At 31.7% G+C, this 16,739-nt stretch overlaps 1 protein-coding gene across 1 annotated transcript in view; it reads right to left on the bottom strand.

The window, feature by feature from the left end:
• LOC108686969 overlaps positions 1–16,739 on the bottom strand; it is a 30,846-nt gene that overhangs the window by 12,298 nt on the left and 1,809 nt on the right. Inside the window, exons 2-3 of the mRNA XM_018192503.1 lie at positions 7,440–7,697; positions 6,563–6,565 (exon numbers count right to left, since the gene is read on the bottom strand). Of these exons, the coding sequence (XP_018047992.1) occupies positions 6,563–6,565; positions 7,440–7,590 (154 nt within the window). The 5' untranslated portion in view covers positions 7,591–7,697. The remainder of the gene's footprint in view (positions 1–6,562; positions 6,566–7,439; positions 7,698–16,739) is intronic.

The raw sequence follows: 16,739 nt of genomic DNA, 5'->3' as shown, positions 1-16,739 counted from the left end.
AAAATAATGCGATATACAGAGGCCGAATCCAGGTCACATTGGATACGGTGTTAAAAAAGCATTACAGGCTTTCGACGTTCGGCAGATACGGTAATATTGCGGTGCATCACAATGCGCTTTTGTTACGATCGATGGTCTCGTAAGCAAGCTCCGAACCATATTACGAGTTCATGGTAATATCGATACATCTATGAAGACGCTTTTTAATAATGTTCGAAACATAGCCTTGACGACGAAATTGTAAATGGTAATCTACGATTACAAAACCTATACGATCGGATGAAACAGCTTTAATTAAGAGTGTGTCCATTAAGTATTCGGAATCTGGTGTATAATGGAAAAAGTTCGAAATCGTATTGCTTCTTTTATTAACGTTAATGGAAACCAGCTGAATTCACAGACGAAGAATTCGCTTTTTCTCTCACGATATATCGAAACTGAAGTATTCGATTTACATGCAATCTTAATTGATCACGATATATTGGGACTGAAGTATTCGCAAAAGTATTATATTATCAATCTATGTGCGATTTTGATTCATCATGATTCATCATGAACTCTCTGCATTTTAGATAATAACTCGCAATTTCGCAGTTATTAATTGCAACGAGACTGTCTTAATTGGGACGCGGAACGAACGTGCCGCTTAAAGTGACCGAATATAAATTCTGCAGTTGTCCCGGGAAAATCAGGTCCCCAAACGACCTCTGGGTTCCATCGGCTCGAATAATACTCGTTGGTGTATGCGAGGATCATAACCCCAGATAATAGGATCTCTGAAAATATTTGGTGTCAGAATTACTAATTCATCGTGCTTGTGCAAACTTTTACGTTATTTGCACGTTGTAGAAACTTTACTCTCACGATACTGTTCAGCAAATCGTTCAATAATTAGATTACGATAGAATGATATTGTTTTACTGGAGCTGTGTTCCGATATACATTGCCAGTACTCAGGATTGGAAGCATGTATTTAAAAAATATTTATATTTAAAATATAATAATTGCAATATAAATATGTTTTTTCTATTTTAGTGGAACGCATGAAAGTATTCCAGATTTTGTATTCAAAAAATTGAAAGTTATTTTATAATTTAAATAAGATTTTGATTCCAATCTTAATACTTGATTATTGATTATAAATTTATAAATTTAAAAGCTCACAAAATACAAATAATAAATAACAAAGAGTATGCAATCACACGCAAGATATCTTTTGCAAATATCATGTATATTTACAATTTGTACGTTAACAATATAAAATCATAAACGTTTTCGACATCATAAACGACATTGACTGGCATAAAATGATTGTCAAACAACAACTGAGTTGTCCGCAATGGCTACAATTTTCACAGATATCTTTCAAAGTATGTACGATTGTAATATCAGAATGGTTTTGACGAGTAATACCATCTTCATGTTTTGAGGTTCAAAACTTTTCAAACAACCCCATCTGCGAGATGAAATGATGATAAGAGACGGAAATACTTTTATTTTATAATACTGCTACGTTATCTGCTTTTAGTATTTGAAATTCAAAATACTTTTATTCTTTCATTAATATTGAAATACAAAATATATTTCTATATGCTCTTAATATTGAAATACAAAATACGAAATTCAATTGTCTTAAAAATATTATTTTTTAAATAAAAGTATTTCAAATACAGTACTGGTCCAGCCCTGTCAGTATTAAAAATCTATAGTTCATAGTGTATAGATTTTCAGTATTGGCAATATATGTATATCGAAACATGGTCTAAGTAAAATAACAAGTAAATGCACCTGATCGTTCTCACGTTTTCTATTCGCTTTGGGAGAAAATTTTACAAGGTTTTTTATAAAAATGCGCGCATCATGTCACGTTCGCATATAAGAAAAAGTCTACAATCTCCTTTGTCTCATTTCTTTCGCTTCATGTTTCTCTCCGTTGCGTCGTGACGTCGTTTGTGTGAATCCAAGACGCACGCCAGATCGTACAGATTCGACTGCGCTTCTACAATCGAGGTCGTACGACGTAATAAATATACATCCACAAGACCATTTGTTTCCCTACATCGCCTTATAGCAAGGATGCTACTACTATCGCCGAAGATGCTACCATCCGTCTTGTCGCTCATTTTTCATCGGCCAGTACCAGCCCTGTTGATGCTCCCGCGAAACCCTCCGTCGAAATGAGATGACGTTTGCGAGTTTCTCGTACTTTGTGCTCGAAACTCGACGTGAATCCAATTACCACGGCTAGAGGAATGCATATAAGTTGGACCAGTGTTCGACTGCAAAAAGTTGTACGATGACTTTCCATATAAGAGTACGTATGACTTCTTTAAGTTTTTAAATTATAATTTATACAATAGAATGATTGGATATGTAGTTGAGTGGTTATATGTAAACCAAGTTTTAGTATGTAAATTGAATTAAAAATTATTCTGTTCAATTCTTGTATATTCTAATTACAATTTTGTATATGTTAATTATAAATACATAGAATACAATAATTATATATACAATTATTAAGTTATAGCTACAGTCCAACAATCTTTTTTAATTTCGGCCGAAATCGAAACCGAAAACTGAAACTTTTATAGAAATTCTAGAAAGATCATATGACATGTGATATAAAGAAGAGAGAGATGCGCGCGTACACACACACACACACACACACACACACACACACACACACATATATATTAAATATCATATTTATATCTTTTCGTCATAAATTTTATAATTTAATTATTAAAACAATAATTACACACATTATTATTATCCTAATATTACAATTGTATTATCGAAATTTATATTATTTTTGTTGTATCACAATCATATCGTTTTGTTACTTCAAAAGTGACACAACTGAAAAGATGTAATTTTTTAAATTATCATGATTATGTAAAGATTACTTTATCAATCATCAAAAAAAATTAACTTAGCTTTACAGTCCGTCCTCCAAATATATATAGTATTTATGTGATTTTTAAGATTTTCAAAGGGATTATAATATCTTGAGTGACATATTTTAGTTATCGCTTTTGGAAATAAAACAAAAATATCATATGCAAAAAAATATTTAAAGTTAAGACAGTTTTGGTGATCGAAGTTTGAAGAAGTTGTTTAATTTATTTTGAATTTAATTATTTTAGATGATGAAGGTAAATTGTTAGTAATTTTGTAAGTTATGTTATCTTTGATAAATTATTCCAAAATTATATTATTTATTATAATTTTGTAAGATATACTGCAATAACTATAATTTAAAGGGTTTTTTAGTTTTTTATGTGAAACGAAAATGACAAAAATGACATTTAATCATGTTTTTAAGAGTATATTCTTTTTGCCAATTATTCGATTAGAAAATAATTTTCTGTTAAATTGAGAAATAGCTTTCCTCTTTTCCAAAAATTTAATTTTTACATTATTGTTACTTTAAAATAAGGGAATAATATTATATCTCAATAATAAGTCTTCAAAACATATTATAAAAATATATTTTTTAAACAAATATAAAATATTTTTTAAACAAATCTTTGGAAATAAACATTTTATATTGAAATAAATTTTAAATAGTAAATGCTTTGTACTGTTAGGTTCATGGCACTTTGGTTTCATTGCATGTGCAATCTAAATTAATAATTGTAATTAAATGAAAAGATGCAAGAAAAGAATAATAAAAAGAATAAATATAGTTTTTCAACATTTATGCTTGCAAGTTACAACTTGATCAGTTTCAGTTAAATCGAAATTCCTTTTTCGGCCGTAATCGAAACCTAACTGAAACTTCAATTTTTAATTGAAACTAGCCTTAATCAAAATAGAATTTTTGGTCAGACATTAGATTTACCGCACATTTTACGTTATCTTTTACTATAATAATGCTTCTTAATATTCTTTAAATATTTAGATAAAATTATTTTACGAAATTTTTCCAGGATACCTTAAATTATATGCTGATCGCATGCGGGAAGGCAGAACATCGAGAAACTTTGCGGTGCAGCAGCATTGTTTCTAAATTATAGGTCATAAAGGACCCTATCGCGAAAGTTGTAATTACTCCCATAAGTAATGGAAGGATATGACCTATCAATCAACGAAAAACCAATATTGCGAGGTCAACAGTTTATTAAAATGACAAGTTATCCCTTTCGCGACGACAAGTTTCATCCCCTGACAAAAGATACCCATGAACAGGTAACACCGCGCCAAATCTAACAAGGTGACATGCTTGTCTGTAACGATGAAACTTTATATGTAATCCGCAAAGTAACCTCTGCCCTGATGCACGATATTAAACCCAACGTGTCCGTAATTCTATGCAGTCCTTTCCCCGTTCCTCTATCATTGCGGCACCATGACGTTGCACATCCAACTATTTATGCAATTTCATCTCTCTCGTATAACTTATACTATTAAAATTAGCTACTGTAATTGGATTGCTACTCCACGATGGAAGAAGAGATTTAACGTACGAATGCGCCTTAAGAATAGAAGAGTTTAATTTCTGTATAATTTAATCTTAAAAATACATTCAAAAATAATGCAACACGTACATTGCTTGTTTCTGTTGTTTATGAAACTTTTATATTAATTCAATGTCTTAATCTTTAATTGTCGTATTAATAATAATAACCATGATTAATTTTTTATTTATCAACTTACAATATTTTAAAGAATTTTTTATATTCTTTTATAACATTATACTTTCTGTGTGCATTTTCAATTTGACTGCATGAGCCTAATAACAAAAGCCAAATGAATAATGCGACTAGAGAGATCTGTAATTCCGCAGTGTGACAAATAGGTCAAACGTGCATGGTCAGATCTGCTTCCTGCTACGTATCCACGTGTCCCATACCTGTACGCTTCATTACGAACCAGAAGTTCGGTGCACAATAATCATCTGTGTCTATAGTATCTCATTGTTTCCTTTGATAAATCAAATATTACAAAGGGATTCTCATCAACATTACAGTAAGCTAATTGCTACGTCAGTGATCAAAAATCTATCAACTTCTATTTAATCAAGTAGAATTTTTACGTCAGTGCACTCTAATGAAATATAAATGTTCGATATCTAGTTGAATTACAAATTAAAATTAGTGTAAAATTCAAGAAATTTCTCCATTTTGATAGCATTTTATATCTTTTGTGATCTTAATTTTCAAAAAGAAGTTATTTTCTTTAAAGGAGTTCCAATGAGACAGAATTTCATTTTTGATTCTCAAAATGATGTTATATCGAAGTCGTAAAATGTATGGCGCGGATTGGCAAGGACAAACTTTGTAAATAGCAGTTTATGTGTGTGTGTGTGTGTGTGTGTGTGTGTGTGTGTGTGTGTGTGTGTGTGTGTGTGTGTGTGTGTGTGTGTGTGTGTGTGTGTGTGTGTGTGCGTGTGTGCAGCCAACATTCGTGCAAAGTCCTGTGCTAGTACAGTCGAATGACAAGTCGCCAAACGAGTTTTGAATTGAATATTTCATCGGGTGAACTCGGGGGCTTATACCCGACACGACTTTCTCGTCTTGACAGGAGCATCAGTATCATACACGAGCAATATATAAATATATATTGAAAAATAAATGTGTACGGTAGACAATAAAAGCCGTGTAGGGAGAAAAAAATTTTATTTTTCAAATGAAAAACATCAGAATTTTTTCTTTATGCTTTTATAAAGCTGCAATAATACAGAGACCGTGGTGATGATTCTTTCAAAGCATTTGATAAGATTGCGCCGCATTACTTTAAGTGCGACTTTAGAAAAATGGTCGTAACGGCGACAAGGTTAAACTTTCATGAGACTCTGAAAATGGGTAACTGTATGTATCACTCTGAATAATTTTTAATATGATGCAAATTATAACACAAAATAGGATTTATGTCTTCGTATTCCACAGAGAAAAATACATAGATATCTTTCTTAATTAAGAAATATGAAATAAAGAAAAATTGTTAGGAAAAAATATAAGTACACGTTAATTTTGTGCTTTGCTGCGAAAATCTACAGAATTCTACAGAATTTTTTGACGTTTTAGTAAGCACTAAAAAAACAAGAAACTTAAATGACACGCTCGTCCCTCGAGCGTGCACAATTTTTTTTCACATACTGCTATGAAAGCCTGAAATTGTACTTGCATGAGCGCTCCAGAACGGTCGACTGCAGCGAACGACTCTTTAAAGTCTAATCGGTTCAGCATTGAAATCCGGGACCTACTACAAAGCTATGTAGGACGAATGTACATCTTCTTACTAGCTCTCGGCGGAAAAGCCAGCGCAAGCATCCACAGAAAGTAAATATCCGAACGGTCAAGTTAATATAGAGAGATTGTAGTTCATCGGAAATCGACAATGTAGCCATTCAACTTGTAATTTGCCAATCGCAGCAAATAATGGAGAATAATTCCACGCTCGTTCACGAATAAAAAGATTCGAAATAACATTTTTCGATGATTCTCTTTTTTCGTGTATTTTTATTTGTATTGTCAATCAATGACTTTTTGTTCTCAGACAGAATCACGATAGTTCAACATTTTTACAGATTTTTTTACGTAAAATAAAATTTAATCACCCTCTAAATCGCATCACGCCGTAAAATTTTACATGTTATCGAAACTTTCCCATGCTCGCAAGTTTAGTGCAAGCGAGGGGCATGAAAGTCTAACTTTAGCACCAAACGAATCACTCTTACGGCTCGGTTTCTCAGCTTAGCCACGTAGTGTTCAACTTTAGAGAAGATAATTAAACCCGAAGTTCCTTGCTCTTCGATTCCAAATTTCTGCGCGACGTTTATTATGTTACAATGGCGCCGGAGATTATTCGGTGCGATAGTCTGAGATACACTTTTGGGTCAATATGCTTAAGACATTTACATGGATCAATTCTCTATACACTTTACTTGGCACAAATTCAATTTAATTCTTCTTTTCTTTCTCTTTTTAAAACTACAATTGTAATAAATATAATCGCATCCTATAAAGTTGTCACTATCAATTTAGAAAGAATAAGGTAGTTTGATTCTTTCTTTCTCTCAAGTATCAAATTAAAGAGAAGAGCTGATACAATTGAAGAGAAATGCTGATATGATTGAATTTTTTCTACGGAGTATAGATATGTTAAGATCATAAAGTACGTAGTTCATATTTATTATATCTATGATTATACAACAAATAAACTAACATTATTCGTTGTCTTTTTGACATTAAATGATATCATTTTAATATTAGTTAGATGTTATAATAAAATGACAAAAAATAACATCAGCTTGTTTTGATGAATAAAGTTAAATTTGCAGGTAAAAACGTAAGAATTACATTTGCAGAATGTGTTGCAGAGAAAAAACAGTGAGAAATAAATCAACTTATCTTGTTTTAGCGATTTCTGCTTCGATACGTATAAAAAAAATTGCACTTGTATTTGCAATTTATATATCGCTGTGTATAACGCACCTTGCAATTGAGTGATATTCCTGGTGACTTTGTGGCTGTTAACAAGCTGCTCGCGCAGGTGTCTGTTGCGGTGCCGTGGATAATTGGCGATAACGATTGTGATTGCCGCCAATACGAGGCAGAACCTCGACCCCCACGCTGGTCCTGTCATCGCCCGTCGGATCTCGCATCCCCCGTGGTTTTTTAAATACAGTTGGGATTGTTGGAAAGTCTATCGATGCTTCTGTACTGTATCCGATTTTTCTCTTCCTCTTTGTTCTGAAATCCAAACATCGCTGTATAAAGATATAAAGATATAAAGAGATATACGAATCTGTACCATTTATATTCAATAAATATGAGACACAGTTAAATTATTGATAAATTGAGGCTAAACTATTTAATAATGTTCCAGATAATAACTTAATATTATTTAATACTGATGACGATATTTTCATGTTAAAATGACAAATAATGACAGCTTATTCTTGGGATATATTGAATAGATAGGTAAATTAAGTAGGTAAATTAAATAAATAAAAAAATGTTAGATATAAAAACGTTAGTGAGTCGAGACTAGATCTTATTGTCTAATAATATTTTTCCATGCGAATTTTTAAAAACATTTCTAATTCTTCAAATTGTGTTGAGCACAGCCGATTTTGAAAACGCAGTTTTCAATTTATAAAAATTAGCAATAAGATGAAATAGTAGAGATAGATATATGTATAGAGGAAGATTGCCGAGATGTCTTTGTTTTTAGACAATATTTTTCAAATGAAAGATAAAAATAAAATTTTAAATTTTTAAATATTTTAAATATTTATTTTTCTTATTAAAATTTAACAAATACTAGAATACGTGACTCGATTGTGTTATTTCTCGTAGTTGCTGCCGCAGTGCGTATATTGTTCTATATTGCTTTTGTTCGTATATGTGCATCTCGTCGAGTGGCGCGTGGAAATAAACGAAAATGGAAGTTACTGTGGACAACGCACAAGAAAAATGCGATGATGACATGCGAAACAAGTGAGAATTTAGATGCGCCCTAAAAAAATATATTATTTTATTATGCTGCGATGCATCTTCTTTTTCCTAAATCCATATTCAAAAGGAGAGCTATATATAATAATAGCAAACGAAAAGGAAAATGCACGGAGGGAAACGTAGTTTTGTCTCCTGAAAAAAAATTCATTCATCTTTCATGGTAAATTTATTAAAAAGAAAAAAAACGTAATGCTCCCTGCTCAACTTTCAGCGGTACAATTTTATAATATAAGTGTCACGTGCTTTTTATCACGATACACGATGGATAAAATGGGAGAGAATTTTATTTTAACATAACATTTACATACGGCGTCGTCGGAAGATAGAACATCAGGTTCGTAAATTCACTTAAGTTTGTCGAGATGTAATATTGATGACGTCGCTATGTCAAGTATTATAACAAAATACGTTTAACAAAACAATTTAAACAATAATAAGATTAGAAACTGTTTATGTGAGAATCGCCTAAATAAGAGAGAAGTGCCACTTTCGATTTCAAAAAATAAATGTGTTAAAATTAACATATATATTCTTTAAATAAATTTATCTTGGAAATATGATTGTGCACCGATTACTTCCAGATTTTTTAAATTAATTTGAAATCAATTGAAATATTAATTCCTTTAATAAGAAACCATTTTTTTTAAAACCTAAAGAATTTAATAATAAAGTACTTATTGCAAAAACAATTTAATATTAAACAACATTAAATAAAAATCAACCAAGAAATGTTCAACATAAACGAAGAAGGTCATATTAGGTAAAGCAAATGCCTAGTAATATTTTTGTGTAAATTTTGCAATTTCTAGTTTAATCCAACGATGCATCGATTAATCTAATATTAATTTATGGAACCTTACTTAAAATATGTATGTTACAAAAATTAAATATAATAGCGATACAACTTGTATTAATCGGAAAGGGACATTATAAAATAAAATTATAAAATAATTACGTAATTATTTGCAAGATCGTCTAATATCATTGTAATATAATTTTCAACTAGAGTTCACTCATCGAATTTCGCACTGCTTGCTCATAATCTTCCATGTGTAATAAGCATAGTTTAATGTAAACGTAATATGAGTTCGCAATAGTCTGTAATTCTGCGCGTTCATTAGTAAAATTACATTAGATGTTCCAGAAAACTAAGCATCCACTGTATAAAATTATAATAATTATCTCTCACCTTTTTTCCTCATAACATATAATTTACTTGATATAAGCCAAAATGGCACAATGTTACGTAAAAGCAGTCCAATCTGCCTCGTAAAAATTAAATAGCCTTCGTAGTTTTAATATTAATTGAAATAATGCAAAAGTATTTAATAAGGGATGACCGTCGCCACTCTTGTCGCAATAATTTAAGCTGCGAACCCCGTGGTGATGTTCGCATAAGTTCTCGAACCGAGAGGGAGTGGAGAACAGCCTGGAAACTCTGTGCAAACTTTGGATATATTGTTTTCGAAGGCGTTCACGCATCTAATAGAATTGATGTTGTGAAGTTTAGCTCGTTAGATTTCTTCGACAGAATATTGGCATATTCCTGCCGCAGAGATGTAGAACGATTGTCAGAAGAGAAAAAGACAGACGTGTAGAGAAAATGGGAAAAAAGAAGAAGGAGATACGGGGAAAATGCGAGGTAATACATCGGATAGTTAGAAGGCAATGGCAGAACTAGGCAGCAGAACTTTTGCACTTTCTCGAGGATTCACCTGCAGCAAACCAGTTTGTGGTCGTAAAGCAGAAACTGCTATCTCTATCCGCGGGAAAGAAGATATAGGCGATCGGACGCTTTCGGGATTTTCATCTTGAGATATGCGCAACCAATCCGGCCGGTAGGTTGCTGGATTATTGTGTCTGAACAACGTGAGAGGATTTGCAATGCAAATCTTGCCATTATTGTACGGATGATGTTCGGCGTGACTTTCTATGCGTACCTACTCTAAAATCTCTTCCCTTTACCTCACGACAAAAAGTACGCTTTTTTAAAGTGCTATTCGTTTAATAGCAATTTCATAACTGCTTGACTAGTTCACGATAGTTTTGAACGTTGTTAAATTTTTAAAAGATTTAAAAGGTTCAGCAACAATTTTTCAAACGCCATTCGAGAAATTTACGGCTTACAGGAAATTGTCTTATAACATATATTAAAGCTTTTTACATGAAAATTTATATTATCGCGTTTTATATATATATATATATATATATGATATAAATAATTACTATTTTTTTTCTTTACATATATAATAATATTTATAATATTTTACAATAAAGATCAATATATTCAAAAACGGCAGATGAAATATTTACAAGTTCAGTAAAATAATTCACGTGAGCACAGCATCGAGATATTATCAATGGCTGTAGCATCGCAACACGTGCGATTTCCAAAGATTTCCTGCGAAGTAACGATACTGCTTTTCGGCTTTGAAAGTAGTGCAGAATTTGTTATAACCAGGAAGTTGTTTTCCACTGATATTTATGACGCGACGAATCACGTTACTTACTGTTGAAACTGCAGTTTATGAATATGATTGTACGTTTTGTTTGTTATTTTTACACACAATATAAATATTTTTAATAAATCCTATCTAACTTTAGCAAATACTGTTTTTAATTACGGTTAACAATTGTAGAAAGAAGAAGACAACAATTGTAGAAGAAAACAATTGTACGGCAAAAATGATTTTGTCGAAATCCGTAAAAACTTAACTGTATATGCAGATCTAAAAATAATTCTGTGGATTGTCAAAATATATATACGCAGAAATTTCAAGCTTGACAAGCAATGTAAAAAGTTTTTATTTTCTAGCAAGTTAGTTTTGAGCATCTTATTTACACGATTTTGATAGTCCAACAAAATTATTTTCAAATCTGTCTATCTAATTAACTTTTAGATTAACTTCAGCAAAATCGTTTTTTCTATGTGTATAAAAAAAATTCTGAGATTTTTCTTTTTTTTACACAATCATTCCTTTTCCTTTCTTTCTTTTCCAATAATTTTTTATATTTAGCAAATCTAAATATGCAGATGCCTCTATGATATTGTCAATTACGCAGTGAATAAATAATGTATAAATCAAAAATATTATTTACATTTCTTTAATTAAATTAACATCAAAAGTATATTTCTCGATGATGGAATTGTCATGATATTTCTATAAACTGTCCAACACGCTTGAGGTGTTTAATATCATACATAACTCGTGTTGTCACTACGTTTAACAGTGGGCTGAAAACAAAAGCATTAAGATATGAGATCATTTAAGCTACAGCGATTGTTGAAATAATACCAAATTCTCGACGGAGCTAAGGAAAGATTATGGGCAAAAATTTCTGCATACTATGTATATTATATTCCTACGTTAACTTCGTTTTAATTAGAATAATAAAGGATTAAAAAACGAAAATATTTTATATTCTTTTCTGTAAGTTGGTCTTTCTTTGTCAACGATAATCTTTTACGTTCTGACATGTCGAAAACATCGTACGAATTTGAGGCGTAAAAGAACAATTGTTCTGTTCATCTCCACGCACTTATTTTATATCCGCCTTTTTCCAGACTTGCCTCGAAAGATTCAAGGCTTCCAGAAGGGCTTTTCGCGTAGCAGAGAACCTGCAGAGGACTCGACTGTCGGATCTCGCGGGAATTCAACTTGCGCAACACATCTCTGGGATCGATCTCATCCACCTCTCATGATGTCACGTTGCAACCGTCGGTTTATCGATAGATACCAAAAGAAATGCTATGGGATACTACGCGAGAGATTTACAGAGACACGTTGCGATAGTAAGGTTTATAATTTTAAAGCTCTGTCTTTAAATCCCCCCCCTTACCCCCCGACAAAACCACAATTCCAGTGTTTACGGCGGATTATGTTGGATGATTACGTTCGACGGAAATAATCACAATTGTTTGATGAATTATTAATGAGGCAGACATTAACTGTAAACATTGACTCTCGATAAATCATTGTGAGTGACACTCGCTACTCTGTGTTGCAAAAAAAAAGGTTAAAAGGAAGAAAAAGTGACAGAAAGTAAAAGAAAGAAAAAGATTTGGAACTCTAAATAGCTCAAATACTACGATCGATAGTAATACACGAAATGCAAAAGAAAAGGTTAATGACGGAAGAGAGAAATGGAGAAATTCGCGAACAAAAGAGGAGATGTTATAGTCGAATCATATGTTATTCTAGATTTCACATAAGTGACAACTAATTGCCTATATACTATAACAGTAGGGTGCATAAATTCTAGTATTTTGCACATAGCTCGACGGAAGAGCCATTTATCATCCATTCGTTTTATCACAAAACTTTTTTAAAAGAGAAAAATTTGTCAGAGTATTTGTCGTTCAAATTCGGCTCGGAAATTGTGAGATGTCCTATATGCATCAGCACGGGTACAAAGAATTCTTTTGTAACGCCAGCATGGCTTATTACATGTCTTTTACACATTTTATTACACGAGTTTTACATCAAAAGCAGCACATTAATGAAAAATAAACGAGTTTTCCAAGTTCACACAAGATATAACTTCAACTCTTTAACAGGATTTCTTGTAGCTGTTAACAGAACTGAAGTTGCTCAGCTCTAAATGATTCTTAAAATGATGAATTACACGAACAATTCGATTATTGATAGCAAAACTAACATTTTCAAAATATCTTTGCATAAACCTAATCATAATAAATAATTCTTTGCATAAACAATTGTCACAATTGTTTATGTAATTGCTTACTTTCTTACTTTCTTAATTATTTACTTTCTGAGAGAAACTCTCTTTTCGTAACAGGAAAAGAAAAATAATTCAATTTCCACTCCCTGTGTAGCGTGAAAAGGGAAACTTCCGCCTTATGAAAACTACAGAGATTTCAGTGCCAGAATTGTACCTCCGCTATAGAACAATCGATTTACGAGTCGATGAAAATGTGAGATATTCTTCATCGAATTATTTTCGCGGCAATAATAATCCGTCGAAATTACCGCCAGGCTTGACGTTTTGTTCTGACGTTCGTAATATCGAAGATTATTTTATTTTATTACGCGCAATTTATTAGAGTAGATAGTACATTGGAGTATCCTCCATGGATTAGTCGCGATCGCTATCAATCACGGGCTGATTGGGGCGAGCTAGAGGCTTACAGTCCAATTTACGATGTGCGTAAATTGTCGGAAAATTACGATATCGTATATGTAATTACTTTATTTGGATATTGATATAACTTAAAATGCACAGTTCAGTGTGATTATCCCTCAGGAAAACATCGTTGAATTGAGTTTTTAATTAAAATCGTGTTCTTTCCAGAAGCTAGTTGGATTAATGAACTTATCAGCGAATCATATTATAGATAATCCACTAGAGAGTCGTAAGTCGGTACGCTAAAGACATGATCCCAGGTATTAACGATTTCTAGTTTGCAAGTATAGTTTCCAAATGATTAAAATTAATATTATATGTATCGAACGGAAAAGATATTATTTTCAATCCTGCATTTAATTGCCTTTAATACTCATTCATTAAGAATCTTGTCTAATTTTGTAGTTTTACATTTTTTTTCTGGAATTTTATAATGAAAAAGGTATGAAAATTATAAGAAAAAAGAAAAATATTAAAGTAGTAAAATAAAGATAGCAAGTAAGTAGAAAGTAGAAAGGTTCAAAAATGAATGACTTGCTTATTTCATATATTTGGCGCGTTTATTGAAACATATATAAAAGAAATCAAAGTGCACACACAAAATGAATAATTCTCTTGTGGTGTGTATTTTAAGAAATATGTGTTGACATTAATCTTTTGATACTATTCGTGTGTGAATTGGATTGCCTGATCGATATGCTCCGGAACGCATTTACGGGCGGACTACATGTTGATCAGGTATGAAAATCTAATGAGAAGCGAAAGAACAATGAGCACTACAATGAAGACGTATGCAGTAGGAGTTGAAAGAAAGAAAGTAGGGAAAACAAGTATAGGGAGTAAGAAATCTTATGGACACCTCTCGTTCGTGTGCAATCGAATCACCGGAATGGTTTCTCGGCCACCTTTTGTTCTAGCTTGGTTTATCAGGGAACTTTAAAAGGTCAGGTCAACCCTTTGCCATTTAAAGCGAGACGGGACAGAATCGGTCCTGTATCCAGAAAACACTCCATTCGTCTGTATCCAGGATGTATACTCGATATTTAGTAAGGCTGACGCGTAATATTATCTCCTTGATAGAACATTGAATTTATTGTCAAGATTATCGGACACAGGAGATCTTCAAAATATACCATTTTTGGAGGATCCACAAAGAGGAATAATGCCAAGAGTATTATCTTAATTTATTCGTGTTTATTATCAATTTTACACATATTTTCGAAGATATGGAAAGAATTCGAAAAAGTGCTCACAAAACTTTTATTAAATGTGTTAAGAATAGAAGTTGGAATAAAGTTCGAACGCTACGAGCTTCAAAATTCAAGCAGTGTAATTTCGTTAAAAATGAACGAAATTTAAATTTAAAAAAAGGATTTTAAAGCTTAAAATATCTATTTTTGGAAATTCATAGAAAATGTGAGTTTCTATGAGTTTGTTACTTTTTACGTGTAAAAAATTACAAGCTGGACAAAATGGGACTTCATGGACACATCCTGTCACATCCAAAAAAACTTGTAAAAATTTTCAACTTTCTAACGTGAAAGCTGAAAGTTTTTCCTACAAAATTATTTTTTTTTTAATGTTTCTACGATTTTTTGTTACTGAGTTATCGTGAATTAAATAAAAGGAACACATTAATTTTAATGGCCCATAATTCCGTTAAAAATCATCGTACTGTAATTAAAAAAAAGCAGAGTCTTAAAGTTGAAACTTTATTCTATCGAATGCCTGTACAATTGCCAAATTCTTTTAAAAATAATATAAACATAAAAAATATAAATAAAATAACGTTATGAATTTTTATTCCAACTCAATATTATTAAGATGGATATGAAAATACATCTCTACATATTTCGTATTCTTGAAATTAGGACGTCGTGTCTCAACCAAACGAGTAACAAAGCAACTTTGCCGATGAGACTACGTCAACTTAACTGCAAGAACTTCCCCTTCCTAAGCGCATTAAAGTAGATTAGTTGGAAGATGCTGATATCCTTGCACTAGAATTGAAAGTCTATATGAAGGTAGATAATCTGATAGAGAGATGCAAAAGATGAATATTCGAAATAATTTTCAAACTGATTTTTTTTCGTAATATATTTTAATTTGCGAATTTAATATGCGAATCGTCGTCCCAATCAAAAAAAGTATTGAAATTTTAATAAAGTATTATTATGTTTGCGTCATTATAATTCTTCAATCTATTTTGCATCGAATTTATGGATGCTAGTGATATATAAATCGATGTATTTTAATTATGACACGCATTGTTTCTATTGCAGTCATTTAACGTAAATTATTCGTAGATGTACACATCTATGAAGGAAATTGAACGGCTGGCTTACGATTTCTGTCCCTTGTACCGAATCATTTACATAGGAAGACGGATAGGACGGATCGCTGATTCTGTCAACCATTATTCGTCGTGGCACGTGAAATCGATTATAGGAAGCTGCAATGTTCGTTATCGGCAGATATGCATCATTCAAGAGGATAAAATTTTCTGAAAATGCAGACTCATTGGCGCTTTGCTGTGTCTCGAATAAATGCATTTTAACATTAAAATATTATCGTTGCGAACTCGGATATTTTCGATCGTATTATTCAAACTAATAGTCTATGGAGCTGAATGAATTTTTTAAAAATTTGTGTTATTTTGACGTAGATCTAACATACATACTTTTGTAAACAGACGAGAGAGAGAGAGAGAGAGAGAGAGAGAGAGAGAGAGAGAGAGAGAGAGAGGAAATCATGTTATATATTCTTTCAAATATTTAAATTGTGTGTAAGTTTTGTTTATTTCACTTCGTAATTTTTTGAATTTATACTATTATATTAGTTAATAATAACAAAAATACTATGTTTTTTGTAAAGTTATAAGCACATTACATTTTTCAATAATTTGCAATAAAGTTGTCTGTAAAGAAATTGAGGAGTATCTAAAATTGATTAAACAAAACAAAGTTGATTAAACAAAAAAGTTAATCAAGTTAATCTTTATATTGTTAGATATAAAAAAGGAGCAATTTCCTTGAATTAAATAAGTTTGTTTTGTTATTTTTAACTTCTATCAGTGTTAAAATGTAAATTGATTATTTCTATGTTTGTATATGTGTGTGTGTGTGTGTG

The sequence above is a fragment of the Atta colombica genome, unplaced genomic scaffold (assembly GCF_001594045.1).
Source record: "Atta colombica isolate Treedump-2 unplaced genomic scaffold, Acol1.0 scaffold198, whole genome shotgun sequence".
Classification (NCBI taxonomy): Eukaryota; Metazoa; Arthropoda; class Insecta; order Hymenoptera; family Formicidae; genus Atta; species Atta colombica.
This window is presented reverse-complemented; position numbering and strand designations above follow the sequence as displayed.